We start from the raw sequence: 26024 nt of genomic DNA, 5'->3' as shown, positions 1-26024 counted from the left end.
AGTGTAGAATCGATTCCATTTCAGTTGTTTCGTGTGTGCATTAGAAGGTCAAAGCCTCGGTGTTGGGCACTTGGAGAAACATGAAGAAACAGTTTTAGGCTTAGAATGACCTTAAATGGTGGGAGGGAGGAGTGGGCAGAGAATTGCATTGTACTGTACAAAACTTTGTCAAACAGGTCAAAATTTGACTTCAGTTTATAGAATTGGGAGTTAGGAAAAAATTTTGATTATCCTGGTATCGTTACATAGTTCGTAAATTTGATCCTGATTGGCAGATTTGACCTAAAAATAATCAAAAGATAATAAAAATGAAAAACCTGTGGTGTTGAGTTTTAGGAGAACTATTTTCAAAGATATAACTGTGCTGGTACTAGGACTTTAGAAAGCCTTGTGCAGTGATTACATGGAAATTGCTCTGGTTTTAGGGTTTTTTTCAGGAACTATCTATAACGTCACTAGCAAATGCAGGAACTGGTTAGTAGAGATAAATGTGCTGCCTAGGCATTGTTCCAATTGAATTATTCCGTGATCAAACTAATGCTTGTGTCCTCACATCCCACAAAATTGACAACACTGTAATCTCTGTGAGTTCTTAATAATGATAAGAGTCTCACTCTGAGTGGTGAGAGGGACAGCGTTCACATCCAAATGGAGAGTTTCCCACGGCTGAGCCAGCACAGACCTTTGTAGCAAATAATGAAATGAACCTTTTCCAATCATTCTGTTTCCTGTGAGCAAATATTCTATTCCTCACTGTCCATAATGAAATCCTACTAAGTGCAGGGTAGCTATAACAAAACCTTATCATCAGCAATATTTACCCTACCTGTAATTCATTATCACCCATTCTAGTTCTGAACAGGAGCTGCTGTTTGTTCTCTTCTGCGCAGAACAAGAGACCAAGCTGATGAAACTGTCACCCTTGAGCAAGGCGTGGGGTATATGTCACATGAAATATTTATTGTAGAGTTTACCTCTGAAAACATTGTTAAAAATACTGTATCTTATTTGCTGTTCCAAAGTAAAACCAAAATGTAATTAGCTACCATCTGTTTCTTTGAACAGTTCTTTGAACTGTATTTTAAGTGTTAGTTACTTGTAATGAGCTAGAATCACAGTATTGGGGAACTTTGGGCTCTTCTTGAGTTGGTCCTGTGCTTGATGCACCTTCTCACCTTTCTTGTTTTCCTTTATGGGATCATTTACAGTAAAGCCAAGAGAAGTTAATAAATTGATATGAAGTGTATGGGCAGCTTGTTACTTATCTCCTAATGTTTCCAGAGAAATGTGAGAAAACAGATGAATTTGCATAGAGTATTTTTTTTTCACCTCTTTTAATGCCTTTTTATCAATTTGGGTTTTTTTATTTCAGTATGTTAATCTGATTGTGTGTGTATCAGAGCATCTTTGTCATATCTAGAAAACAGTTCCTTCTCAAATATCTAATTGCAGCAGAACCTAGGAAAGGTCTCACACTGTTCTGTAGACATTGGGCTGTGGGAACAACGTAACAACTTTCTAGAACTATGAAAGCATTGGGGCTGTATTTGGGTACACGAGGCAGAGAATTCAAGCTGCTCTGGCAGTCAGTTCTCTTCTGGGTGACGAGAACAGCGAAACTGCTGCTGTGTATCAGATGAAGGCTCTGCCTGACCTGGTGTCCTGTCTCCAGCAGGGCCAGTCCTAAGCAGGAGCCTGAGGTGCTGCAAAAATAGGGCAAGAATTTATGTACTGATAGTAGTTTCCGGTGCTTAGTCCACAAATCCTACCTCTCTCTTTGCTCAGGGCTGCTTCGTGCAGCATAGAGCAAGTGAAGATGGCAAGTGCTCAGCAGTGAGTTCAGTGTCAAAGGCTGTGCTGGCAGAGATAGGTCAGGATGTGTTTTCAGGTCCTAAAACTGAAGAAGAGGGAATATACATGACTGTCCTTTTAAACAAAATAGTCCAGGTGGAGGACTTGGAGGAATTCTGGAGAGACAAGACCAAATCCCAGTTCTTATGTGTATCATATGTGAGGAAAGTGAGCATAATGAGGGGGAAAATATGCATTTTCCCAGCTCAGCAATCTAGGATGATAGCCATGGAGGAACATCACCCTGGTCTGTGTAACCTGCTCTGATCTGGAAAGGCAGGAAATCCACTAAGATCATTGCTGCTTTGTATTGCAGTTCTGGAATTGGCAATAGCTGTAAAGCCTTTCCTTTTAGCAGCACGGGACTGAAAGTGTAAAGACTGAAGACTTGTGGGAGTGGAGGTATATTCTTACTGTTTTGGGAATTCTCAAAACAATTCTTAAAAAATCCTCCTTCCCTGTCTTCAGTGTCAGATTTGTTCTGTGGTGGTGCCTGTTTTAATGACTAGCACAATAGTTGGGTGTGCTAGTGTAACATCTGCTGGCTTTTATGTGGTTTTGGAAGTTCTTGAGCTCAAGTCTTATGTTAATGTGCCTTATATTCATGACGTGGATTACTGTGAGACTTCTGAAAGATTGATCGAAAATGGGGAAGGGGTAGTGCAGAGGCAGCTCCTCTTAGCGATACGCTATCTTACACATCAAAAGGGCACAGATGAGAACATGAGAGATTGTAAAAGCCCTCAATTGGGAGGAGTTAGATAAACACTCACCAATAACCTGCCTACGTTAAGCCTTTTCCAGAATGCATGAGTCTGAGACAGAAGGGGAGCTATAAAGGGGGAAGCAGCCAGGAGGGCACCAGAGTGAACTGCCCACAGCTCCCCAAAGGTCGTGGCCCAGGTTCGAAGAGGTGCTTCTGTAAGGAATCACTATGGAGCCTGAGGAGTACAGACAGAGAGGTGAGTGAGCCTTGGCTCTTGCAAATGGGTATCACTTGCTCGTGGACATCGACTATGGTAGGGCTGGGAGTGGTCCCCAAATTTAGGATGGGCTATATAGTCTTAATTTGCATATGTTCTTGAGGCTTGGATCTGCTGAGGCTGAGATAAAGATTTTCCCCAGGGTTGAGTTTTAGTTAATGAATTTAGAGTCCATGGGTAACTTAGCCTTTTTGGTCTTACTTTTAAGATAGTGTGGGAAAGATGCAAAACTGTAATTCTGAATAAACTTGTGCTAAGGGTTTCTGCACAGTGGCGCTTCCCCAGCCAACACTGTGATACTGGTACAGTTCTGGAGGTGGGGAGCAAACTTGAGTCCCAGGGCTGGAGGAGATTGCCTTAAAAAGTGGAGGTGTGGAGCTGTGCAGCTGTTCTCAGAGGATTCAAAAGGGGGTATGCTATAGTGACAAGGAAGTGTAGGGCTTTATGAAAATTTAATTCCTGTGAAATGCAGTTTCAGTTAATTTGTAGGCAAGAAAGTCTAACCTCTTGGTAATCAAACAAACTGTACTTGTACCCTGACTGTGTTTTAAAGGTACATTTGAACCATTCAGTGATGACACTGAAATATCCCTGTGAGTCTGTTCTGTCCACATGATGCCTGTTCTGGAAGCTGTGTCCCTACATTAGTAGATGGGACCAGTAGGGTGTAGGAGGGAGGTCAGTTGTGCTGGCAGTGCTGGGAGCAGTATTCCCATGCTAATGACAGATTGTGTGGAGTGCTGGTACTGCTAGGTAGTTTTCTCATAATTGAAACTCAAAATACTGGTTTGCCTCTTCCAGGGAAAGAGATGGTGGATTACATTTGCCAGTACCTGAGCAATGTGAGAGAGAGACGGGTGACTCCCGATGTACAGCCAGGTTACATGAGAGCCCAGTTGCCGGATTCTGCCCCAATGGACCCAGACAGCTGGGACAACATCTTTGGAGACATAGAGAAGATTATTATGCCAGGGGTAAGCAATAAAGTGTAATCATGACAGGAAAAAGCCCTTGTTGCCTGGGGTGAAAACCAAATCCTGGCAATGCACAGGTTCTGCAGAACGTTTATCTAAATGAGTAAAGTACCCAAAAATGTAGAAATAAGTCTTGTACACATTATGTCCACAGGAGGATTCTGAAGATTACTGTTGTGTTCCTACCTATAGTTTTAGGGAATAGACTGAATGTATTTTTGAAGTACCTTATACATTAACTCGTATTTGCTTATAGAGAAACAAATTCACCAGTGTCAGAAAATCATTAGCTTCACAATGTCTCTACTTGCTGACCTGTATAATATCTATTTCAGAGGTGTGGAAACTTGGGCACAGCAGTTGTGTACATGTAAGACCTGTCTCCTGTTCTTTGAATGTAAAGGTCTTGTTTCTCTTGTACATAAGTACCGCAGATTTTCTACTAAGGGAGTTCGTATTATCAAATTACATGTTTTATGTTAGAAGCTCAGTCTATTCTCAAATTCTTTTATAGGTGTTTGCAGAAACTTGATCTGATATAGCAGAGGTATTCTCATTACACATGCTTATGCTGGTCTCCCACATATGAGCTTCTTCAGGTGTACAGAGGGGTTTATATAGTTGTAGATTGCTGTGCTTAGCTACTTCTTTTGTTTGACAAAATGAGCAAGAGCAACTTTGTTGCAAGGACTCCCTTTATAAAGATAAAAATTTTGATAAATCTTTCTGACTCTGGTCTTTTGTACATGGCACAACATTCTTTCCTGTTCACAATCTTTGTCTGCCTGTTTAATTCAGATAAATGCTTTTGCTGTTATTTGGAATTTATCTAACAATGACACAGTGTTATCATCTGCTAGTGCTGCACTCCTGTTGATATTATCTCTGCAGCTTTCTGCTAGCAGATGTATGGTTGCACATGTTATGTTGCTGTGATCCTTTTCCATCACTTTAAAGATCTAATGGTAATTGCTACATCTTAGGCAGAATTTTATGACATTTGCAGACTTAACTTTAGATAATTCTGTTCTAGGTAGTCCATTGGCAAAGTCCACACATGCATGCCTACTTTCCAGCTCTTACTTCCTGGCCTTCACTCCTTGGAGATATGTTGGCTGATGCAATTAACTGCTTGGGATTCACATGGGTAATTTTTTTGGGGGGGGCTGTTTTAGATATTTGCTTCCTGTGTGTAATATGCAAGAGCAGGTCATAGTCATTCTTTCTTGTTCTCTGAGTCAGTATAATTATTTGCTTTACCCAACTCTATGTAGTTTGCATAAGTGAAAAATTCTCTTAAAAAAAAAAAAACTAAAAAGAATGCATAAAACCAAACATTACCTAGTAGTAAGAGGTGAATGAAGAAAATGTACCATTAGAAATGTGTGTTTTCTAATTTTTTGCAGACCCCACTGAGAGCATTGCTCCCTGTCATCTAATCTCAGTGCCAAGATTGTTACACAAGCACTGCAGGCAATAAAGCAATCACCATCCCTGACTGCAGGCTAGATTGGGCTCCAGTCCAGTTCTCCTGCTCCTTTGAGAGAACACATTTCCTATTTTTCCTCTTCTGAAAATAATTGTTTGGTGGCCTGGCCCAAAATACCTGAGTATTTTGTATCCTCCTGTAGCAGCAGCTACTTTGTTATAGCTCTGCTTATCTCAGTAGCCTTCTGAAGCCAATGTTCTCCCCAGTGGTGAAGTTGCCCAGATTTTTAGGTGTGTGTCTCTGTGTAAGAAAGCAGTAGAAGCTCATAAACCTCTAAGAAATTGCTGGGTATTGTCTCTATGTAGTTGTATCAGATCAGCTCACTGCCTCCCTTAGCTCTGAGCTGGAAGAGGGATCAGCACCCAGGGTAAATTACAGTCTGATTCTCTTTTTTTAAAAAATCTTTCTAGGCCTCCAGCCCAGCCTGTACAGAACTGGAAATGAATGTGATGGATTGGTTGGCTAAAATGCTGGGGCTTCCAGAAAAATTCCTGCACCACCATCCTGACAGTGTGGGTGGAGGAGTATTACAGGTAGGTGGCATTAGAGGAGGTCTCATCAACGTTTTGTTTTCACTCAAGTGAATTTCCCTCTGGGTGATAGTTTTCCTAGAGGCAAAAGCAACAAGATTCTCTGGGTCTGAATAGAGACAGATTCCAATTTGGCATTTTTTTCCCAAATTTTAGTATTAAACATGGAAGATTATAGAATAAGAATTGCTGTTGCTTTTAGTGCTAACTGTGTTATGGACAAGCAGCAGGTACTCTTGTGGCCTTTTTAAGGATAAATGAGAGTCAAACTTCATTTCTTCCATCTGTTTCACATCACCAAATCATACACTAAAGTGATTCTTACATAATTAGAGAACAAATCCTTGTCACTGTCCTTCTGCCACAGTCCTTAGCCACTCAAAAAATATTTTTCTTTTTTTTTGTGTGTGTCTTCTTTGTGTCTCCGAGAGGTGCAAGATCAAGGCCTAAACCTTTACCTCCTTTTGGAAGGCTTAAGCAAGTATGCCCTGGAATTAGTGTTGAGGTTCTGTGTTGTTATAAGGGGCTTTCTTACATTTGTAATTTTATGGGAAATAGTACATTTTATCTGTAGAACACAAGGAAAGTATTATTTATTTACTCAGTCCTACACATTAAAAAAATACAGCAGTTAAAAGGCTTTGTTTTGTGTTGCAGGCCCAGAGAGCTGCTCATCAGCTAATGACTTCCCGCTGCCTGACAGAAAAGCAGTAGCAGGAATAAAAGGGGGGGTGGGCAGCTGAGTACTGACTTCAGTAAATCCCTGGCAAGATAGCAATGAAGTTGCAGTAAATGATCAATGTCTTTGCAGAGCACTGTGAGTGAATCTACCTTGGTTGCACTGCTAGCAGCAAGGAAGAACAAAATTTTGGAGATGCAGGTTTCCGAGCCAGACGCCGATGAGTCCTCGCTCAATTCTCGCCTCATCGCTTATGCATCCGATCAAGTAGGTTCTTATGATTACAAAGAAAACAAATTTGCTTCTTCTGTCTCAGTCAGACTATGCAATGTGAACTCACATTTCTCTACCAAGAGAGTGCCTCACAAGCATGAACCAGTTCCTCTAACACTGCTTTCTGTAGTTGAGGAAATGAAATCAGTGTGAGACGAGGATTCGTAGGGTCCTGGCAGTCCTCATGAGACTGTTCCACATGACTCATTTCTAAACTTCCTTCCTGTGTTTCACAAAGCCTTACCCCAGTAACTAGGTGCTGATCTCATGCTGCTCCAGCTCTTGTTTGTTCACAGCCTCCTTCCACTCAGAACAGGCACACTCAGGGCGCTGTTACCTCAGTGCTGCTCCCAGCTGTAGGCTCCACTCTGGGCCTCTGCCTGCAAACCTGTTCTGTCCCTGGGCTCCTGAACTGAACAACTGTATTTTCCTGTGAAACTGCAACAGGAGAGACACTCATGCTGATTGTCTCTTAGTATAACTAAAAAGACTTTTTCTTGTGAGGTGTTCTGGGTCCACCCAGAAGTAAGCACATTTTGGGGGATTAATCTTCTTATGGCAGGGAGGAGGGAATATACTGGGGTTGATCCATTTCTAGAAGCTCCTTTAAGCACTATGTTTTGATAAATGGCCCTTCAAAAAACAGATGAGGATGCCTATTACTATATTTTTTTAGAGACAAGTACCCAAATAAATGAAGCATTCCTTGGAATTACAGTGTACTGGTTTTTATAGATACTCACAAAGAAGTCACTTTCAGACTTGTATTAATATGGATGACAACAAGGACATTACCTCTGTATTTCTTGCCACCACTGTCTTTCTTAAGGCCATAACTTACCACAGCTGTTCAACCTCAGAGCTTGAGTTCTTACTGTTTTTCTTATTTTACAGGCACATTCTTCTGTAGAAAAGGCTGGCTTGATTTCCCTTGTGAAGATAAAATTTCTGCCTGTGGATGAGAACTTTTCCCTCAGAGGTGAAACTTTGAAGAAAGCCGTTGCAGAAGACAGAAAGAAAGGCCTCGTGCCAGTCTTTGTATGTTCAACTTTCTGGCTGGGGGTATTGGCATAGTGTTGAATTCTTAATGTCAAGATAAAATTACATCTGAAACATTTCTTATTGTGTTAGAATACATTTACTGAATGTTAAAATATATAGAAGAGTTTCTATTTTATTGAATGAAAATTTTTAAGATTTTGGCTGTCTACCTAACCTGCCCACTTTTAAAGTGCTGCAACCATTTATTAAAAAGAAACAATCCATCTTAACAGGTTTGTTTTTTTTCTAGGTTTGTGCAACTTTGGGTACAACTGGTGTTTGTGCTTTTGACAATCTCTCAGAACTGGGTCCAATTTGTAAGTGTCTTTTTTTTTTTCCCTAATTTTAAACTATGAAAGCACATAAAAGGAGACTTTTGCATGCCAAACCCAAGGAGAGTAGAAACACTGATCAGCTGAGTTTTTCAGATGTGTCTCAGGGATTGCTGAAGTCAGTACAAGGCTTTGTGGTGATTTCTGTAAGTTTTAGATTAGGATGCTAAAATACATTCTATTCAAGATGGATGAAATTTGCCAACTGATAAATCTTTAATGTGGTTATTCAGGAAATACAGACTGTGCAAAACTGTTATAGGATGGATAGATAAATATTTAACCTAGCAAAGGAGTTTTGAAAGTAGATTCTGGTAGGGCATCCTTTGGATCCACCATTTCCATAGGTAAATTTGACATGGTTGCAGATTCTATTCCACCATCAATTCTGCCCAGTAGCTTTGGAATACCTGAAGTGCTTTCTGCTATGGATCATATTGTGGCTTCTATTCCTGGGTCCTTTTTGCTTGCCCCAGTGTCTTTATTCTGGCTTTGTGCAACTGAGTGGTATTGGGGAATTTCATGTAGTAAAAGGGTAGGGGAGAGAAATCAATCATTAAGAAGACTCACTCATATCAAATATGAAAAACTGAATTTTGTTATAATGTCCACCTGATTTCAGCATTATCCTGTATTTTGGGGTTATGGATCCACAGCTTTAGAATAAAATTATATTGTCAATTGTTTGTCTGCCTCCTCCAAAAAAATGCACCTGTTTTTTTCAGAGAGGAGAGATTAAGCATGCACTCTGATTCCTTATGTCTCTTACATAACAACAATCTCAATTCCAACAGGTGATGCTGAGGGACTCTGGCTTCATATTGATGCTGCATATGCAGGAACGGCATTTGTATGTCCTGAATTTAGACTGTTCTTGGAAGGAATTGAATATGCAGATTCCTTTACTTTTAACCCTTCTAAATGGATGATGGTTCATTTTGACTGCACTGGATTTTGGTGAGTAAAGGCAAAATGCAAACAACACCGTAAGAATAACATGCGAATTGCAAAGTATTTCTCTGCACTTATTTTGCTAAATCCAGTTCCTTCTGCAATTGTTAGGGTTAAGGATAAATACAAATTACATCAAACCTTCAGTGTTAACCCTGTCTACCTCAGACATGCCAACTCAGGAGCTGCAATTGACTTCATGGTAAGTTATTATTTGATATTTTATATTGCATATAAAATGTTCAGATGGTGAAAGTCCTCACACTCTGGAGCACGCTTATCTTATAGATGATCTGATTACATAAATCCATTATACTTAGGTCCTAATACAAAGTAAATAATAAAACTTTGCAGTGATCCCTGGTTATGAAAATAAATTATAAAATTTCTTTCAGATTGAAGTACTTAAGATTTTTACACAGATAGAGATCCAGCCTTGCCTTTTTAATGAGAAGGGTCATTTCTGTGCATTGTATTGCTGAAGTAATTCCTACTGATGCCATTTTGGCTGGATTTCTTGTATCTCTGACACGTAATAAAAGATAGAAAGGAATAAGGAATGGAAACACGATGCTCTGAAACAGCAGGAGACTGAATTACATTTTTCTTCACATTGAGGTATTCACAGAAGAGCCAAGAAGCATTTCACTTTAGATACCTCTTACAGCAGATTTCAGTACAGTAATACAAAGGAATATTCACTGCCAATTATTTCTGCTATGATCTCACCCTAGTCCTGAAAAGATAATTGTTTTCTTGAAATCAATAGTGCCTTTCACTAGAGTGCAAGTGAAGGAGGGATGGAAAAAAAAGATTCAGAGTCCCTCTTGTGGTTAAATTGGATCCTGCATGTGATTGTGTAGCTCCCTAGAAATACTCCTTTATATGTTTTCTTACTCTTTTTCTTTGCAGTAGGTGCTACTTCATCTGGAACTGCCTACCCCTGTATCAATTCTTGTTTAGGATGGCACTCAAATATGCAAATTACAGGAACTGAAGTGAGCTCTGAGTCCTAAAGTGTAAATGACAACATCTTAAATTGATCATGCTCTTAAAATTCAAAAAGTTGTTGTTATTAGCTGGTAATTAACTTAAAATTCTAATCATGTCTAGGCCATAGATTAGGGGGAATAGCCAAAATCTTGTTTTTCCAAATAATTGAAAAACATGGAGACACAGTGTTTCTTTGATGGCTGTGTCCTAGGCTTAGCAGATTTTCAGTAATATGACAATATTTGTCTCAACAGAGATTTCTGACCTGAGTCAGAAGTCTCCTTTCTGTTGTTTCTGCACTCACTGAGACACTGTTGTGTTTTCCCAGCACTGGCAGATTCCACTGAGTCGCCGATTCCGCTCGTTGAAGCTGTGGTTTGTGCTTCGCTCCTTCGGGGTGAAAAAGCTTCAAGCTCACGTCCGACATGTATGTGAATTAACAGTGCAACCATACACGTATTATGTTCATTTCTTGGTAGCTGAAATTAGTGAGTTCAGAGGTTCAAAGATGAGTAACATGCAAAGCTTGCATGTGAACACTTAGTGTGTTCTCTTAAGTAATCTGTAAAGATTGACTGCATAGACAAAACGTTTCCTGTCCCCTTCTTGGAAGCAACAGGCAATGGCAGGCGAGTGGGTAAGTCACAGCCTTCTGCAGTTACTGAGTACCAATCTGTAGGAGCTTTCTTTGAGGAAGCTGTTTGGGAGGCAGGCTGTGATGAAAGGCTGAACCCACCACTGTGAAAATGTATAGGCTTAAGTCTCTGATGGAGAGTAAATACAAGGATCATATTGTGGATCAATGGTTGCTGCAAAAGGATTCCAGTCTGAGTAGGCACATTGTTTTCAAATGTTCTTCTAGAAAATCCCTATGTATAGTCCAATTACTCATGTTCATTGCCAAGGGTTTGGGCAAATAGATTTTAAAACTGTTAACTTTGTTATTCTTCTGTTTTCTGCTCTTCATGCATTGGAATGATGTGTTTTAGTAAGGAAAGGAAGTCTTTTTAACTATCTAATTTAGTGTCTTACAGTGTGTAGTGGTTTGTGACAAACCAATATATAACTAGGGTTGTAGGTTAATTAAAGTTTCCTTAATTACAGGGTACTGAAACAGCCAAATTCTTTGAGTCCTTGGTTAAAAGTGATCCACTTTTTGAAATTCCTGCAAAGAGGCATCTTGGACTGGTTGTATTTCGGCTAAAGGTAAAGATAAGACCTTTTGTATGTCTCTTTGGAATGAATTGACCACAGCTGATCTCTCCCCAGACATTAAGAACTGTGAATAAATTTTCATGTAAGAATTTGTGATCACAGTTCTTAGAGATGTTTGGATGTCACTGGCAATTCTAACTATAGTATTTCTTTTTCTTATTCACATTTAAAACAGGGTCCCAACTGGCTGACAGAAAAACTCCTGAAAGAACTGAGCAGTTCTGGCAGGCTCTTCCTCATTCCAGCAACCATTCGTGACAAGTTCATCATTCGCTTCACTGTAACATCTCAGTTCACAACCAGGGAAGACATTCTGCGAGACTGGAACATCATCCAACACACTGCAGCCCAGATTGTTAGCCAGAATTATGGGCTGCACCGCATCAGTTCTGATGATGGGGCAAGAATCCCTGCTATGGTAGTGGAGCCCAGTTCTGATGCCATTAGTGATGCTTCCCAGCTTTATCTAGATGGAGGGAAATCTAAACCACCTTCCAGAAAAACAGTAGTTCAGCCTAAGAAGTTATCAGTGAGTCCCAGTGCATGTGTGATTAGTCAACAAGTGAAAGGTCAAAGGGATCCTTTAGATGAATGTTTTCCAGAAGATGTCCAGGATGTTACCAAACATAAGTTAACCTCTTTTTTATTCAGTTATTTATCTGTTCAAGGCAAGAAAAAGACAGCACGTTCCCTTAGCTGCACCAGCGTGCCAGTGACTGGTAGTCTTGAGCAGTGTAACCCCAAAGCTGCAGCCACTGACAAGGAGGAGTCTTGTGCAAGTGCCAGAGTTCTTTCCAGCCTCCCTGAAGACATGATGATGTTCAAAAAAAGTGCCTTCAAAAAACTAATTAAGTTCTACAGTGTCCCGAGCTTTCCAGAGTGTAGCATTCAGTGTGGCCTTCAGCTGCCTTGTTGTCCTCTGCAAGCCATTGTTTAACAAGTAAGAGAGCTTGGTCCTTAGAAAGAGAACCAAAGTTTGCTTAATCGTATGCAATACCACATGTTCTTTTGTTCAATATGTAAGCAGTGGCAATGACCACTGAGAAAATTCCTGTGCTTTTACTGGTGAAAACCTCATGTATTTATAGATTAAAATGTCAAATAAATCTTGTAGGCATATAACATGAAACCCTGTGTTTTGTAGACTGTGGTAAAGAAAATGCTAATTTCTGCTTTGTCCATCCCCATAATGGACAGTTTCCAGCTGGTAGGTTGGAACAATTTTGTCAAATTATACAGCCCTCAGTAGGGGGAAACAATGTAGGTCTCTATTGATTTTGGGTTGTGGGTTTTGTTTTTTTTTTTTTGATACCTTGACTTGAGCTCTTTAGACTGCTGTGAGGATCTGTGTGTACAGCCAGTGCCAACTTAGTTCTGAACTATGCAAAAAGAAGGATGTAACTTCCCCCAGATATTTTTCTGCATTAGGGGAATTTTAAAACTGGCAGTTAAACACAGCAGCCCTGCCCTGCCTTTCCATCTGTGCTAATGAGTTACTGTGCACAGGAGGCCTTATGCAACCACGTTGCAACAGCAGTTGCCCTTGCAAAGCACCTGTGGCCTTTCTCAGCATTACCTAAGGCCTGTAGATCACAAATTCATGAGGAAAGAGAGTAGGAATGATACTTCACCCTCTCTTATGATAAAAGAATTAAAGGGGCATTGTGGAAGAAAGGGTCTTTTATGCAGCCAACAAATGTATTGCTACGAGAGGCCAATGATTCATGTATTTTTCAAAAAATAATGAAAAAAAGTTAGGGGGAGAAAAATCTATTCAGGACAGAATTAAATTAAGAGATGTTTTGAGTCAGGAAGAACAGTTATTCCTAGGAGATTATTCTGGGAAAGCACTGCTAGATGCTTGCTGCCTTCCTTCCAGACACCTACAGTCACCCCATCTTGAAGGCAGTGCACTCCAAGAGATGGATCTTCCACGTGACCCAGAACAATTCTTCTCAAGTTACATAAACAATGAGCCTGGTTTATCAGAACAATGTCTGGACCCTTATACAACATCAGCTATACTCGTCAGCTAAGATAAGAGTAGGATAAGTTCTGTTTTATTAAATCAATATTTGTTAGTATTAATAAATAGGATTTCAGGGCCAGCTTAGAATAACAGATGCTTTAAAAACTGAGTATTATAAAACACAGATTTTTTTTACATGCTCAGTTTGAAGTCATGGTTTTTTACTGAGTTATAAATGTTCTGGGTTATTTGTACATGCACATTTTCTTTGTCATCCAGGAAATACAGGCAGTCTTTGATGACTGCTGGGTTGAAACCCTCCTCCATTAGTTGTAATTTACAGTACTTAAAGGTTGCTGTAAGTTCAGTGGTGCTCTACAAAACAAAATTACAATTACACTCATGAATGTCAACATGTAATTGCGGGAATTGGATTGGATTTTCTAAATTTCAAGGAAATAGTATTTAAAGAAAATCCATACGTGGAAGTTAAAGGTTTACTAATAGAGGTCTAAACTATCTGTATTCACCAGATAATAACTGAGCTATGGAGTAGGTGGGCCAATAGTTACTCTGAATGTAAGAAGCGCTGGAGCCTTAGGAACGTTAGGTTTACCTTAGTATTCTAAGGTTTACCTGACAGGTTTACCTTAGTATTCTATTTAAATGAGGCATGAGAAAGTAGTTTTCAGCTTCTAGTCAGAGAGAATCAAGGGATTTATCCAGAAAATTATTTACTTATGTTCTCAGATAAAAAAAACAGCAGATTTTTTCTCATAAAAGAAGAAAGAAAATGCCATTTGGAGACTGGGCAAGACTTGCTGTACTTTACATGGGATGGCAAGACAAAGCACTACCTTGACTCGTCTACTGTTTTGTTTATATAACTCAAAAGTTTAAAGATCAATTAAACAACAAGGCACAACTGGTTCTAGTCCTCAGATACGCAACCTTTCTCAAAGAAGCAATTTATCTCTACTTCCAAATGCAGTAAGAGTGACATTCTTGCAGCATTTTCCTGATTCAAGTTAAACTTCAGTTTAGAATTTGGCTATTTATTCACTGGCAAGGTAAAAATTTAATGCTTTTCTTGCAACCATTTGTTTGTGTGTGGATCTTTATTTTGCACAGAGCAGTCGGTGGAGGGAGCAACACTAAACTGAGAACACAGCTGTATTACTGTGTTGAAGGTATCCAACAGGAAATGTATTTTCCAACGAGATCTTCCTGATTTTGTATGTTACAATGTTCCAAGTATCCTGTAACTGCTCATGCAACTTGGTTTTTTTCAGACTGAACTGAAACATCTGGCTGCAGTTCTACTCTTACACTGGTAAATGACTGGAGCAAATGGGAAACAAAAGTAGCCTTTTTGAGAATCGCTATAGTGTAACTGGGAAGTTCAGAGTCCTCATAGGAAACAGAGAAAACACTGACACACAGACTAGGTAGGACCACTAGTTTACCTTAATCCTTATAAAACGAGGTCTTGCATAGTTTGGAAGGTGAGTGATGATGTGTCTGTAAGTACTTTCTCTGTTAAATTCAGTTTTCTTTTACTGGAATACAGGCCATTCCTATTCATAGCCTGGAGGAATAATGACAGTAAATAACTAGTTTGTATATAAATCCGAACTTCAGGCTAACCTCTTTTTTATTTGATCTCCTCCTATCAGTGAACCCTTCCTTCTAAGCCAACTTAGAAAAAATTCTAACACACCTTCCCTTTAGATATCTAAGAAATTAGATTTTCTTAAGGCTTCAGCTTGCTGCATGCCAAATTCTTTTGAAAGAGCATCAGAATTATAAACGGCAGGCATTTTCGAAGTCCCGCAGCGCCCGGGCCGCCTGGCAAGTCCACACCTCGGCACCGAAGAGCATCAGCGGCTTCTGCCGCGCCCGCCCCGCGAAGATGTCTCGGACGGTGCCGGCGGGACGGAGGCACCCGCTCTCCGCGCCCCCATCGCCACCAGGGCCATGGCCAGGGCGAAGCGGAGGTCCTGGAAGAAGCAGGGCCAGGCAGAGCTCAGGAGCAGCGGCAGGAGCAGCACCCCCGGCAGCGCGGTGCCCAACGCGGGCAGCATCTCCCCGCAGAACCGCCCGCGGGAGCGCCGGGGAGGGCCCGGCGGCCGCGCCTCAGGGAGGTGGAACGAGGAGTTCTCGCCTCAGGCCGCCGCCCGTGCTTCCCCCCAGGGCTTTCTACCCCCAAAGGCGCTGTCTGGTTTGACGGCAGTCGCTCCCTGCCGGCTCTGGAGCAGCTGCTCCACGGGCGCTGCGGGGATGGGAGAGCTGCGGGCGGTGCGCGCCGAGGGGAACTGCGGGATGAGGTTTCCTGGCAGTTGAAGTCCTGCCCTGCCCTGCCCTTCCTTCCCCTTCTACCAGCCCTGGTGCTATTCCTCACTCGGTGGGGAATAGCCTAATAGGCAAATTGTAGCTGAGGCAAATGGACGTCTGGGGTGTGACTTTTTTTTAATTACCCCTCCCTCCCACCCCCGCATTTATTCGCGTTCTAGATGCACAAGAGAAATTTAGTCTCGATCTTTCTGTTTTTCTCCTGTGCAAGGCTAAGGGACACATTAATTACTCAGACAACCTTGAAACAAACTCCAGGAATTTCACCCTCTTGACTGTACCCAGCGACCAGGACTCAGTGCTTATTGGTGAAGTTTAAACAGCCATTACTCTGAATAAGGACAGCTATTTTATTTTCATATTTTGCTAAGTGCCACCAAGATGACAATTTCCTGTCCTCCAGTTTTCTGCTGCCCTTTAATGTCAAATCTGATACTTTTCACCACAACGTGAGCTGATTCAGGTGACTGATCTACCAGGAAACTTTACTGCAGACTTTGTTTCCACTCCCAGGTAAATTCCCTTTGCTGTTAGGTGAGCTCTGGCCATCTCTTATTTCAGCATGATCCCTGGGTGTCCGAGCGGGGTGGGAGGGAGCAGATCTGTCCAGTTTAGCTGCGGTCAGACCTCCCAGGGAGCTGCTGCAGCTGAAACTTGACCCGGTGGATTAGGTGGCCCACAGCCAGCACTGCCTCTCCTGCTCACATGCTCCTCCCAGGAGCCAGCATTAGAACCCATGGGACTGAGTGAGGAGCTGGTTCAGGGTGTTAGGTGGGGTGAAAATTAACTGATTTACGTCTAGGGTAAATTTTGACTATTACTAGACTTTTGGATAAATCACTAGACCATTTGGATAAATTAGAGGTTTTTTACAGTTCTTCTGTAACAGAGCTACTGTTTCAAACTGGTGCCTGGGGATTTTTTTAGGAGTTGCTTCACAACTGTAAACACTACAGAACGTTTTTGAAGCTTCTTTATGTGATGGTAACTGCCTGGGAGAAGTAGGAGAAAGTAGTACACCCTCTTGTCTATAAACAAGTATTATCTACGATAATACTTTTGACAGGTAATTGCTATTTCATTTATTGTTTGAGATTAATGTATCATGAAATGTGTCACATATGATGTGGCATAATTTTGAAGTGGCTGGTACTTTTCTGGTATTCAAGTTATTTTTGTGAAGGAATTACTAATCCAGATGGGTTATTTTGTGCTTTACTAATGTTAAGGACAGCCTTGGTGTATGTTGATACTTTTGCCCAAACAGCTGTGACTTGGCTAGAAACTGCAGTATGTAAACTTCAGTGGTTCTGCTGAACCAAGTACCAATTTCAATTTTGTTAGGGACAAGAAGTGCTTTTTTATTGACTCAGTTGTTTGATAGGTTTTATACGTCCGTGGGTGCTCAGTTAATGAGTCTAGGACTTCCCATGAATGCTCCATTTCCACAGTCTTCTCATTTCCAGCTTTCATCCTCCTAATGCTTTATGGAAGTACTTGAAAACCAGGTACCTTTCTGCTATAGCTCCACAATAGCTGACATTCAGAAAACTCTGCATCCATATCCTCCATGGGGGAGGGACTGAATTTCAAGGTGCCTGCAGAGGTCACAAGGGACTGCATAATTTAGATAATAAACCTATATGAATTTAACTTAAATAATGAACACCTCAGTATTTTGAAATGGAAGCTCAAAAATTAACCATCCAAAATAAATAAATAATTACATTAAAATGTAACATTTTTAGCAAAGTATTACTAACACTTGTTACTGTCACAGCTTGAATCTGAGCTGAGTCTTTAGCACCAGCCCCGGTGAATGATGCACAGGCATACTGGGAAGGTTAGTTCTTTCGTATTTGTAGGGTTCAAGGAACTATGATTATGTGGTGCTGATTATTTGAAGTGTGTCAAGCAGTGCACAGGTTCCCCTTCACTTCAGCTAGGAAATCCTAATGCTCAACACTTGCTTATACTCAGTTTTAGACAATAGAATCTGTTTCATTAATAGGAAATACAGTTCATGACATTCATTCACTACTCTTTTCTCAGTTTCTGTGCTCTATTTTCTCATTTGCTTTTTTCCTGCCTGCTCCTCTTTTCAGTTCTTTGTAGGGGGCTTGTTGCTACAGTGCTCGTTTGCTCTACTCATAGAGCAGGAAAGGAAGTTAAAAATAAAGAAAAGCTAAACCTTGTCAGATGCTGTAAAGGGTTTGCCAAGAGGCAAGGATATCTTACTTTGATCCACGAGATGTCACCAGTGGGCAATAAGTAACTGGAAATTTGTATTAAATCGGGATTCAGGCTCACCATGCGAGACAGGGAGCTTGGGAAAGCCCACCACTCCTCATGCTGCTAACCACAGGATGCTCCAGGCTGCAGCATTTATGTGCAGACAGCCTCCTCTCTTTTCTCTTCAGTTTTCTATTTTGTTATAATTTGATGGGAGATTACACTGTAATGGTACAGGACAGCATGCACCATTCTAGCTAGCTGTGTGACAACAATCATACCACAAAGCAACACTTAATTACTGGTGAATGGCAGAGAGATGGGATTCAGGGTGGATGAGCTGTGGCTTCAGTGAACCTGTGTAACAGGCCAGCTGTGTTTGTTCTTTCCTTACCTGTGTCACCTGACACTTCCCACTGAAATTCACAGCTGGGTATTTTTCAGGATTGCTAAACTGAAGCCTTCAAGGTCAATTTTTTAGTTTCAAATATCTTTCAAATTCACAGCTACTACAGTTTCTATTATATGTTTATTTGCAGTTTTACCACTGTTTTTCTGGAAGGTTTCAATCATATGTGACAGGTTGACCTGATCTAATTCATTGGTGCAGCCAAAAGGGGTGATTTTGTTTCCCTGTCCTCCTTATGTTACCTCCTAATTCCACTGCCTCCCTTGCTCCAGCTCTGGTGCTCTTCTGACACTTCAGTGATGAATTCAGCTCACTAAGCCAGCAGAAAACTGTATTTTGCTGGGTGAGTTCTCTGCTGACTCACTGAGTAGAACTGGCTTTTTAAGGAGTCATATTAGTACTAATATTAGGACCAATACATAAGAAGGAATGAGGACATAATAAGAACCAGCTTGATCTCCCTTCCCTACATTCTACATCTCAAAATCTCCCTCTGTTCCCTCCCACCTTAGGAAGGAATACAAGGTGTCTATTAACCAGGCAAAAATAATATTTGTAAATGTAAGAACCAAGTTCATGGTCTATGGGGAGATAAATCACTGAACCTACTCACGGCGGAGTTCAAAGCCATTCCATTTTCACCCTCCCTGCCTGGCAGAGGTTCAGGAGATGAAGGTCAGTGAAATACATGCTCTGGCACTACTTAAACTGTGCTAATATCAGCAGTTTATTGGTATTTTTCCATATCTTTCCCCACTTCTGAGGGATGATGCTTACAAGTCTGTAATGCATCAGGATGTCTACTAGGTCAGCTGGGTGAGCTGACTCGCTGGTCCAGTTGCAGCTGATTTGACATCTTTGTTCACTGAAGTAATTTGCAATCACCAACTTTGAAAAAAGTCTCCTTCCAAAGGAGTGAGCCATTCCTGTGACCAGCATTTCCAAGGAAGTTTTGTCTAATGGATTACCCAGGTCCCTCCTAAAATCAAAAAATCTCAATGTGCCTTTACTTTGCTGCAGCACTTTTATGTTCCTTTATGTTAATGACATTGCTTTTGGAAGATAAAAGGGTGCAACCTGGCTTGACTTGTTAGATAAAACCATACAGATAGTCCAGATTTGTGCACTCTATGCTTCTGTTCTTCCTAAATTTATTGGATCTGAAACCTCCTTCCTTTTCAAGAAATTGGCATTTTGCAGCTAAGAATTTGTTTTGCTAGAAAATTGTCCACGAAATCTCCTTGCAATACCATGTATTGAAGCTAAAAATCTTAAACTGTTTTGGATTAAATGGTGAGCTTAGATTTAGCTCTCTGCTCATTTATAATTGGCTAAAGAAATTGTAGGTGAAGCTGTCTGAGTCACAGTGAGACATCTTTCTGTTGCAGAGGTGTTAGAAGCAACTGCTATGAAATTCTAGGAACAAAATTGTAATAGTCTACAGTGACATGTGAGAGATTCCTGGTGCTGGATGGTAGCTAGATTCTTGGCATTGAACCCATCCTCGTTTTCCTTGGATGAACATGGTTGGGATTCCCCAGAACAGATGTGCTTTCAGGATCACTGAAGGGAGCTGTCAAAGCTCAGGAATTATCTCCTCTCCTAATACAGAAACTCCAAAGGGAGCTTTGCTCAATTCTCTTTCATGAAGTTGAGAAAATGTTTCCATCCCATAAATAGATTTTGAATTCTATAGGCTCATTACAGATACCCAGCCAAACTCCTTCCAGAGCTATGCCAGCAGAAGTCAATTCAGAGTTCAGTTTGTTGTGCTAATAAAGGAATCCCAGTCATTGCAAGCAAGCTCCTTGCACTCTCATCTGCTGAGGACCTGTTATCTGTCAATAACTGGAGTGGCCAAGGAGAGATGAAAGGGTAAGGATTAAGAAGAAAGCTTGGCTGGGAATTTAAAATTACTCCTTTCCACCAAAGTCTGATTCACCACTTTTTTTCACTTGTGATGAAAGAGTAAATGACGTCCACGTGTCCAAATCCTGTGTTGTTTTTTTAACCAGTAACTTTAAGCATGAATCAGATTCAGCATAAAACTCATCATGAATTTATTAAATCCTCTGAAGGAGACACTCAAATCAAATCCTACTTGTATAACTTATTACTATCCTACCATCAAGGCAAGATTATACTCAGCAAACTTTTCAAAGGCAGTAGAGTATAAGCAACATTCACAGGTGGTGGCAACAACAGAATCAAGTGGTGGAATGTGCTTATCAAAGAACTGTGTTTTCTTAGAAAAAGGGGAGGGGGGAGAATATGCTTTGCTCTCACAACCTTATTTACTGAGCAGCAGCAAACTAAACAGACAAGTTCTGCCATCTAGTTCAGTCTAAGGGTACTTCAGCCCCTTTCACATGAATAAACTGCATGCATGGGTTAGAAACCAGTAGTTTGAGTAATTGCTCAAGGAACTGCAGAGTGACTGAGGTTCTGTGGCTTATTCTTCTCTTCATGGGATCTCTTCAAGGCATTTTATGGTTAAATGTAGAAAGGAGAAGCAGAGGAAAGCTGGTTTTTGTACTCCCTAAAGTTAATAGAACTCTAATAACTTTGGTGCCTTGGATCCTCTCTTGAAAGCTTGGTATGGATAAGAGGTTATTGGAGAGCCAAAGCTTCCTGTCTCTTCCAAGAAAGAAAGTGGAACAAATACTAAGTATTTCAACAAAAATCATGCAACCCCCCCTTCAAATTAGGAGGTTAGTAGCTTGCTTGCAGTTGCCTCTCACATACTGGTTAAAGGAGTCATAATTTGTGAAATGATTGTTCAAATGTATAATGTGATATGGCTGCAATTTTAACTGTAGTGCGAGTGAAAAGAAAACTGGATGCAGTTGTCATTTCAGGGGCACAGCAAAGTTATATTAATAATTTCAATAAATATTCTTCTAGAAAGATGTGAAGCAGTTTCCAAATTTCAAATGCTTATGTATAGCAGGCTCTGTTGCAAAACCATATATTTGAGACTCAAGAGATTTCAAATGTACTAGAGCCATGAAGTTCACTTGGCAGCCCTGAGAGAAAGTATCGTCACAGTACTGACCCTGGAAAATGTTGGCAGATCATGTTACTGTATACATGGAAATGCTGGTCTGAATGAAATCTATCCCACCGAGTGAAGTGCCTCTTGCTGCATGAACCTCCAGCATTTTTCAGTAGTTAGCACTGCACTGCCTCTGGAAATGACAGAGTGTAAAATGTCATGGATTACGGCCACCAAATCCTTTGCTTTCACAGAACTTGCTTCAGCTCTGTCACCTTTCTGTAACAGAAACGTGACATCTAAAATTAAAACAGGTATTTATGCGTGTGCTGGTACTTATTTATATGCACACACAGTGTACTAATCAGAATGTGGATTTCTACAAGCTCTGTTAGGAAGAGAATTTCATTATTAAACCAGTCATTTCTGTGATGTAACATGGTTTGTGAGTAGCCAGAAGGACAGTGGCAAGTCTTATCTTCCTGAAACCAGGTGGATATTTTTATTTGAGCAAATTTGATTTGCTCAAAGTTCCAAAGATTTGAGTTTTTTTATTACTTTCAAGCCAAAAGTTTCGTCTAACAATTATCTTACTAGAGCTCTGTCATTGTGTTTTCTATTTCAATTGCAACTTGTGTCTTCTCCCTGGCCAGTGTCCTGCCCTTCACATACGTGCCCTTCTACTCCCTGTACTGTTTCCTTTGCTCAGTTACTGAGCCTTGTTTCGGGTGGGGATCCATAACTGTGTTTCTCGACATCCTTGTAGTATTTCAGCTACCTGGTTCCCAAAAAAGGACTTACATTATTTCATAAATTATCAGACGTGCTTGAAATTTAGTGCAATACACGAAATTGTGAATTCTAAAGTGAATTGTATGTGTTGAAATGAATTTTGATAGCATATGTGATTTGATTGCATTTTGCAATGAAATTTTAAAAACATTTCAACAGAAAGATATGAAGAGCGATATTCGCATAAATAATTAAAATAATACACAAAGAATTGACTCGTACCTATGGACTAACAACCTTAGAAAATTGTGATCTATTGCTACCTAAGTTTCATATAGAAAACTTCTACGTAACTCATCTGCTTTCAGTCATGAGATTTTTTGATTTCTGAAAGACAAGGAAGGTTTAAGCCTTGCTTCTAAGAACAGAAGGTTACATGACATGACTGTGGGTTGTGTATGTGCATATATATGTCCGTGTCTGTTCCCTCCTTCCTCTCCCTGTAACTTGAACCTGTTGGCTGCTTTGAGACAGATTTGAGAAAGGGTCATAGGTCTCACTGCTATTAAGTTTCTACATGTTCTGTGATAATAGCTGGATGGGGTAGAGACCCCTGAAGTGCCCCAACTAACAAAAAGGTGGCAGAGTTATTAGATACCAGTGCATCCACATAGTGGGGACTCCTTCTAAATTCTGATTTGTGATTGTATTAAATGTCATCCAGTTTACGATTGTGATTTTTCATTTACCATATGAATTGTACAAAAAACCAGGAATCAATTTCACTTATTTCTTGTAGTCATAGGAGTGTTTCATTCTGTGGTCAAAACTCCACTGTAGCAAACTGTGTTCAGTCTGATGGAGAATTTGGCATTCAGTGTGTCACACAGTGAAGATTTGCTGACAAGACAGAACAGATAATCTTCCAAGAATTACACAGAATTGGCTTGTGGGGAAAACTACAGGATTTGTCCTTCAATAAAAGATAAAGTAGGCAGAACCCATGTAGAGTTTGTCAGGAAGTTTAAAGATTAAATTGGATTCAGTGAAGCTGGGATTAGGGAGAAAGGATTTCCTGCCATTTTATATATGTAGCTTGTTTGATTGGATAAATTTAATTATGTATTTTGAGTGTGAAAAATTAAAAAGCAAAAATGATTTAATTAAAATTGAAATGTATTTCAAAGTACTTTGAAAACAGTACATTGTTTTTAGCTCTTATAGATCACAAGTAAAATATTTTAAATTAGTTGAATTGTTTTAATTCTGTGTGGAAAAATATTTTGACTGTTTTTGGAGTTCAGAGTTGACTACAAAATTATGATCTTAAAGGAGGAAAAAAAAACCCCTGAATTTTAATGTTTTGAGCTGCATTTATTCTTTTCAACTGGAACAGTCCAGACTTTTGAACTTCAGGAAGTTTGAAACTTGCTTTCTAAGAAGCATACTGGATTCTTCTGTGTTGCTCCTGATAGCTAACAGATAAGATTTGCTGTGCCAAATTCTCTTCCTGTGGGTGTAGTCTGCTGGAACTGAGCGAGCAGTATCCTTGACAAGGCACTAGAAGAAATGCACTGAAGTCTCTCACGTTTGTATTTCTGAGCAGATTAACTTTGTGTAAGTAAAGTAAAACCTGTTGAATGTATGTAAATATTAAGACCAGCTCACACTAGGTATTTATATCAAGTTGTTTTAATAGGTAATGTAACAATAATACTGGTAAAAAAGGGTAGGCTGTTCCTTAACCTTAAATATCACGTCCCCCGAGTGCTTCAGGGATATTTGTACCACAGTACAAATCTAAACAACAACAATTCAGGACCTCAATTCCTGGACAGATGGAAATTCGTGTTTAAGCAGCAGTATAATCCCTTGAGACTTCTGTTTCTCTAATAGAGATGTGTTAGAGATAAGATAGGTAAAACTAAGACCAGACACTGTCCTAAAACATAGCTGAGTTTAAACTTCGATCCTCAGTAACACTGGTCTTGTTGGCAAAGATAACTTCTCTCTACTATGTCTCCTGGTGCTTTTTTCTAGTTCTATAGTTTTAAACTAAAATTTTACTACTTAATATCTCAATATCTTATTCTCTCATGCTGTTGGTCCAGAATGTTGCTCTTCATTAATTGGAACCACGTTGCTTTAAATGGCTTATCAAGTTATCAGAATGAGATAAGCCTGCAAGGCACTTTATGTCAATCAAAACTGATGGATAGAATATTAAAAAACATACATAGAGCTCCATTAAAAAAAAAACAATTCACCACTTGCTAGTTAATATTTATAGGCCAGATCTCAGCAATAGCAATGTGAAGCTCCTTTTTCTGTTTCAGTTAAAATTCCATACTGAGGTGAAGTTTGGAGGGGAAGAAATTATATTTACTAGATCAATACATAATTTTAAAAGAATTGGCAAGCTTTTGGTTAATGAGCTGAGCTTTCAAGGTATTACAATAATTCTAGCAAGTTGTGTAATAACATTAATGATTTGATCTTTCTAATAAGACTTTTGATCCAAAAAGCTCAGTGCCTGCTTTGTCAACCACATGTTTAAATGAATTTCTTGTATTTGAATGAACTTGCCTTGCTATAAATTTGAATAATCATCACTGGTGGTGTGTTCCATGATTTATGTCTTTGTTAAAATGTACACTGCTAGATCAAGTCCTTCTTGTAGAAGAGGAAGAAGATAAAAAGAGCCGTGTAATGTACAAAAAGCAAGAGGACTCTCATTTTGATGCCAAAAGGGGACTGTGAGGAATGACATTTCCATACACCACAAATGCAAACTGTATGAGGTCTTTACTGGACATGGAGGAATAAAAAAATTTAAACAAAAAAAAATATAAGTAAATAACTGCTTAGGAGACACAAAAGAGGTTTTTTTTTCAAGTGAGCCCCAGGATGGTCAGGTGAGGACAGAAGTGCAGTGATGCCATTAGAGTGCATTGTAGATGGTTAATGCATTGATGGCATTGCAGGTATCAAGGCCCATGTGAGGGCAGTCTGGGGGTCAAATGACTGATATAAAGGCTGGGAGGAAAATGCAGTTTACTGTGAGTAAAGGTCTCCAGGTCAGACCATAAATGTGCCAGTTAGGAAAAGGAAAGTATTTCTGCTTTGACTGTACTTAGATGAAGATTGGTTTGTGTCCAGGAGGAGCTACCCCTAAAAAAAGAGAAAGAAACAGACCTGTGAGATGTGGCAAAGAATGTTCTCACTAAAAAGAAATTGTGAGCAGAAAAAATTCAGTCCAGAAGAAAAATAAAATAAATGACATAGCATTCAGCAGAAGCTTGTTGCAATTATGGCAGGGACAATTTTAGGGACCCTATAAAGCATCAAACATATGTAGTAAGTAGGGAAAGAAGTAGTGTGCAGAGTCAGAAAACTATGTAAACTGAGTTGATAAAGAATGATCCAAAGGTCCAAAACTAGCTGATAAGTTGAAAAGGACAGAAAAGGAAGCAAGACCTTTGGATTTAGTCACAAGCCAATCATTAATTTTTTTAGAAGGTCAATGCGAGTAAAGTAACTTTAGCAAAATCAACTGAATCTAAGAACAAGCATTTGAGCAGAAGCAGCATAAACTCAGAGCTTGAGGTTTTTAAAAAAAATTAATTAGATGACTGGTAACTAAGAATTAGATAGCATCAAGAAAATTCCTTTTGAAATTTAAAACGAATAATCCTTTTATACTTTTTGGTACAAGAAGAGTGTTTGATGTAATTATGTTGCAAATGAGTCCTAAAAAAACTGAGTGAGTTATGAGAAAGGTTCTGCAGTCATATGAAACTGGGTAACACATACTTGGTATCGTGCTAACTAAAATAATCAACTTTTCTCCAAGAACTGTGTAAATTCAAGGAAAACTTGTACTGTGCTATTTGTCTTGGGAAGGTGTAGTGTTTACATGTGTCAAAAAGGCAAACTGCTGAATGAATAATTACTTAGTAGAATAAAACTTGCTTACTTGTATTATGTAAGGCATGTAAAAGCTGTGGCTGATTTGCTGTATTCT

The 26024-nt window shown here is 39.8% G+C and overlaps 1 protein-coding gene across 3 annotated transcripts; it reads left to right on the top strand.

Annotated features, from left to right (window-relative positions):
* Positions 1 to 108: 108 nt before the first annotated feature.
* Positions 109 to 24823, top strand: HDC (histidine decarboxylase). 3 transcript variants are annotated; one of them, XM_027888972.1, is made up of 14 exons: positions 109 to 2253; positions 2656 to 2813; positions 3636 to 3808; positions 4842 to 4955; positions 5708 to 5830; positions 6639 to 6773; positions 7674 to 7817; positions 8071 to 8137; positions 8947 to 9109; positions 9215 to 9305; positions 10425 to 10523; positions 11201 to 11302; positions 11487 to 11839; positions 24658 to 24823. In XM_027888972.1, exons 2-14 carry the CDS (start codon positions 2786 to 2788, stop codon positions 24758 to 24760), a joined length of 1695 nt encoding a protein of 564 aa, XP_027744773.1. In that variant the 5' UTR covers positions 109 to 2253; positions 2656 to 2785; the 3' UTR covers positions 24761 to 24823. The 3 variants fall into 3 exon arrangements, with proteins under 3 accessions (XP_027744773.1, XP_027744772.1, XP_027744771.1); XM_027888971.1 differs by lacking the exon at positions 24658 to 24823 and having other exon boundaries at positions 109 to 938; positions 11487 to 12433; XM_027888970.1 differs by lacking the exon at positions 24658 to 24823 and having other exon boundaries at positions 11487 to 12433.
* Positions 24824 to 26024: the final 1201 nt, after the last annotated feature.

Source organism: Empidonax traillii, unplaced genomic scaffold (assembly GCF_003031625.1).
Source record: "Empidonax traillii isolate 1590-97213 ecotype Southwest subspecies unplaced genomic scaffold, ASM303162v1 scaffold248:size1534464, whole genome shotgun sequence".
Lineage (NCBI taxonomy): Eukaryota > Metazoa > Chordata > Aves > Passeriformes > Tyrannidae > Empidonax > Empidonax traillii.
This window is presented reverse-complemented; position numbering and strand designations above follow the sequence as displayed.